The sequence below is a fragment of the Pinus tabuliformis genome, chromosome 5_1 (assembly GCF_031772625.1).
Source record: "Pinus tabuliformis cultivar Carrire ecotype Pingquan chromosome 5_1, CPIR1, whole genome shotgun sequence".
Taxonomy (NCBI): domain Eukaryota; kingdom Viridiplantae; phylum Streptophyta; class Pinopsida; order Pinales; family Pinaceae; genus Pinus; species Pinus tabuliformis.
In genome coordinates this window covers 470,859,494-470,864,433 of record NC_142305.1, presented here as the reverse complement: position 1 = coordinate 470,864,433, position 4,940 = coordinate 470,859,494, and the positions used below count along the sequence as shown (strand labels likewise).

At 33.2% G+C, this 4,940-nt stretch overlaps 1 protein-coding gene across 1 annotated transcript; it reads right to left on the bottom strand.

Moving 5' to 3' along the window:
• Window positions 1-374: 374 nt before the first annotated feature.
• On the bottom strand, window positions 375-1,749 carry LOC149165547 (zinc transporter 5-like). The gene is made up of 2 exons (XM_089431161.1): window positions 1,048-1,749; window positions 375-912 (listed from the first exon to the last, which is right to left on the bottom strand). The coding sequence occupies exons 1-2, from the start codon at window positions 1,252-1,254 to the stop codon at window positions 745-747; spliced, it is 375 nt and encodes a 124-aa protein (XP_089287287.1). The 5' UTR covers window positions 1,255-1,749; the 3' UTR covers window positions 375-744.
• Window positions 1,750-4,940: the final 3,191 nt, after the last annotated feature.

The window sequence follows — 4,940 nt, the reverse complement described above, 5'->3', positions numbered from 1 at the left end:
GGGTTAGAGAGAATGATTTTTATTTGTGTAATTAAATTTATTTTTTATAAATAGTATTATAAGTTTTATTGTAATGGCTTTCAAGATTATTGTTATTGATGTGTTTGCACAGTCCCATAAATATGTTCTCATATGGAGTATAATGATATGGATAATAATGATGTTCTCATATGGAGTATAATGATATGGATAATAATGATTTTTTTTGGAAAAGAAAATGTTTAATTTGAGAAGAAAAAAGCTATGAGACCAATTGGTTTGAGGAAATTTAGTTGGGACCAAGTCTCGAGTTCAAACCTTAAAAAAGCCTAAAAGATTTCAAAGGGTATTCCTGAAAGATCTCAAGGTATTCAAAATCGACCTAACTTCCGCAATTTCAGTGATAACATCTTTCCATAGTATCAGTAATAGCATCCCTCCCACTAATGGTTTATTTTTTTTTCCATATAATAAACAGACTGGCCCCAATCTGGGCTCAGCCTATAATAAACAAACTGGCCCCAACCTGGGTTCAACTTAATAAACAAATTGAACTGGCCCAACCTGGGCTTAGCTTAGTACATATGAGGTAAAGAAAATCCCTCCCACTAATGGTTTATCTTTTTCTTCCATATAATAAACAAACTGGCCCCAATCTGGGCTCAGCATCCCCAACCTGGGTTCAACTTAATAAACAAACTGAACTGGCCCAACCTGGGCTTAGCTTAGTAATTAAATTGAGAAAAAAGGCGAAAATTTGAGAGATTAATAAATGGTGACCTGAAGTAGGCATCCGCCGAGGTTCATTCCTTCCCAGAATTGTTGAAGTGTAAACGCTGCCGCTAAAGCTCTAATTACCATCCATGGACTTTCCAATCCACCGACCGATATTCCAACAACAGCTGACTGAGCTATTATAGCCAATTCTAAAACCTGATCCATAAACTCAATATCAGAAGAAGCCATCACATTCAAAGTTCCCTGAATCTTTATTCACTCTATGGCCTGTAAATAAAAATTAAAGCATTATTTTTCAGAAATCGGATATGTTAAAGTAAAAGATTTTACCGTAGAAATGACCCAATGGCGAGACCAGCTGTCCAATGGCGAGACCTGTTGTCCATGGGCGTGACCGTCTGAATCTTTGCCGTTACCTCCAAGCTCTTTATCCTCGGTCGGCTCCTTACCCTCATCAGTCGGTTTCTCTTGATCTTTCAAATGAGAGTAAGCAGTAGCCAGAGCATCCACGATAAGTGTGCACAGGGCCGTAAACATGGCTAGAAACCCTGGCAATGGGATATTGCGCCATACTGAAGATTCACTGGTAGGAAACTTTAAGGCGCCAGGAAGAAATTGCACCACGGCAGTTGCAAGAAAAAGATTCACTGGTAGAAAACTTTAAGGCGCCAGGAAGAAATTGCACCACGGCAGTTGCAAGAAAAAGATCCGCAGCAAAAGACCCGCAGCAAAAGCCCTAATCACAAAAAATGTGTTTCTGTCAGGCTTGACAGAAGTAAGGGTTCGGCCTAAGAGAGGCAAACACACCCCAATGGTAATCCCCACAACAATAGAAGCGATTGCTCCGATCTTCACAGGAAGAATAGCTGCAGAGTTGTCTATGCAATTTTCTTTCCCGGGGCAATCATTTTCCTCTTTAGCAGCAACCACAGAATTAGTGGAATAAGACGCTTTCGCTGAAGAAACTATGGGAAATTTCAAGGTAAAAGAACATGCCATTTTTCACAGAGAATAAAATCCAGACATCAGACTGACGTAAAATCTGTGCACAGATGTCAAGCAGGATTATAGCCAGATGATGTTTAGTAGGAAACCATGTCAGATGTAGGAAAATGAAAGTAATGAAAGTGTTGACGACTATGTTGATGCATAGAAAAGTCTATCAGTTTAATTAAATGTTTTGTATATTTATTTATTTTTTAGAATTGTTTTAAAATGTTTTGTATATTTATTTTTTTAGAATTATTTTAAATTTTATTTTCATTAATATAAATAAAATTTAAATTTTGATTATAGAGTGACAAGTTTACACATAATGTAAAATAAATTTTTTCCCTCAACAAATTTAATAAAAAATTAATAATTTAATATTTTTTTACCATTAATCTAAATTAACAATTTGAAATTTCCTTTAGTCAATTATGTAAATGATAATTTAATATTTTCTTACCATTAATCTAAATTAACAATTTGAAATGGCTTTAGTCAATTAAAAAATTAATAATTTAATATTTTTTTACCATTAATCTAAATTAACAATTTGAAATTTCCTTTAGTCAATTATGTAAATGATAACTTAATATTTTTTTACCATTAACCTAAATTAACGATATGAAATGGCTTTAGTCAATTATGAAAATGATAAAGTAAAATATTATGAGATTTTTCTTTAATTGATATTCATCTGAGGAATAGATTTAATGTAGTGTGTTATTTATTTCGAGGATGAATGGGTTTAGCTACAAAGCTACTTAAAGCAAATTAATTATTAAAAAAAATTATATAACTTAACCTAAAAGTGATCTGGTTTAAATCATATGCACATATTTCAATCTTCTAATTTAATATTATGCGTATTATCAAATTAATTATTTAAAATTTAAATTTTGAAGGAAAAATATATATTTAATCATCCTTTATGGTTTTATAGAAAATATCTCTCATTTAATATAAATCATATCTTTCATTGGAATATTATTGACTTATTCTTTTCCATGGTTATTGGGCACTATGATATATGAAATGTGCAATTCAGTATTTTTAATATAATTTTTTATTTACCACAATAATAAGTATTATTAATGTAAACAAATAGTAACATGGGCTATAAATGGTTCATTCAACTTGGGCTACGTTCACGGAGAAACATCCAATCCTTCCTTTTATATTATCTAGTAAAATGAAGAGATAGAAGCTAGAGCAGATCTATTGTAATCCTATTCGATCTCACTCAACCTCCTCTCTCTCTCTCTCTCTTGCTAATAATAATCATGCATAGTCGCAATAAAATTCCCTCATATAAATTGAGGGTCGCATTCTAGGGAAAAAAACACTAAATTAACATAACTCCTACCACTAGATCTTCCGCCTAATGAATGACTCAAATTAACTACGAAATTACAATATTTTACAAGACAAAATTTCATCTATTTTTAGCTTCGGGGGCACTTCTCTCGAACCCCCACCATGGGGGACCTCATAAAAGTCATCATTTCCCCCCTGCAAACCCCCCTAATGACGATTAAATGTGTGGTGTTGCTACCCCGTTAGGAACAAGGTTTGACACCCAACAATCTCCCACTTGGAGACCGATTATAGAAACTCCATCATTGCTTCACTTGCTAGACACTGCTTCCACTTTCGACCTGATTCTTTCTCCTCTTCATCATCATACTTGAATACCAATTGAAACTGAGCAGTATCTCAGTTTCTCCCTAGTTACAACTTTTGTTAACATATCTATAGGATTCTGGCTAGTGTGCATATTTTCCATCTTCCAACACTGACTATAGGAAATGGGACTTGAGATGTATATGTTTAGTCTTGGAATGAAATGTTCAGTTCTTTTCAAGATGAATAGCACTTTGGCTGTCATTGTATAACCTTCCCATATCCTGCTTATTTCCCAATTCATCTATAAACCTTTGTAACAAAATAATTTCTTTACTATCCTTTGTAGCAGCAACGTACTCTACTTCCATTGATGAAAGTGAAACAATATTTTGCAATTTTGAAACCCAATTAACAATTGTTCCACCTACAATAAACACATACCTTGTGGTGCTCCTATTGTTATCTCTATCATCTGCCATATATTCATCAAGATATCCTTGTAGAGAAATTTTTAAACCACTAAAGCGTAATGCTTGATTTTTGTTACCTCTCAAATAACTGAGAATCCACTTTACTTCCATCCAATGATCTTTTCATGGACTGTTTGTATACCTTTCTACAACTCCTACTACATGTGAAATATCAGGCCTTGTGCAAACCATTGCATCCATTAAACTTCCAACTATTGATGCATATGTAACTTTACATATATAATCCATCTCTTCTCGGGTCTTAGGACATGTCTACTAACTTAGTTTGAAATGGCTAACAAAAGATGTACTAACTAGTTTTTCATTCTTCATATCAAACTATTTCCAACACCTTTTCTATGTACTGACTTTGAGACAACACAAATTTGCAATTTTTCACGTCTCTAGTTATTCTCATACCGAGGATGTGTTTTGTTGCACCCAAATCCTTCATTGCAAATGAATTTTCCAATTTATTTTGAGCACATTTACTTCCTACATGTTAGACCCTGTAACAAGCATTTCATATGCATACAAAAGAAATATAATATACTTTTCATAAATTTTCTTTTAAGATAAACATAATGGTTAGAGTGACATTTAGTGTAACCATGTTCAGACATAAACCTCTCAAATTTTATATACCACTATCTTGGATCCTATTTTAATCTATACAATCTCTTCTTTAATTTTCACACTAATTTTTCTTTTCCATTTACCTCATACCCTTGTGGTTGCTGCATATATATTTCGTCCTCCAAATCCCCATGGAGAAAGGTTTTCTTTACATCTAACTTCTCAAAAATCAAATCTTCTGCTACCACTAAACTTAAAATAGTTTTGATTGAAATCATTTTAACGACCAATGATTTCATCAAAGTATATACCTTTATTTTGTGTAAACTCCTTCACCACAAGTCTACCCTTATACCTTTGTTTTCTTCCATATTCTTGTTTCAACTTCTAAACCCATTTCTTCTGCAATGTTGTTTCACCTACAGGAAACTTGACTAAGTCCCAAGTATAGCTATGCATTTAGAGTTCCATATCTTCTTCCATGGCTTTATCCCACTTCTTCCTAATTTATATCCGCATTACCTCTTCATATCTTTTTGGTTCAATAGAATCAGTCAAAAATAC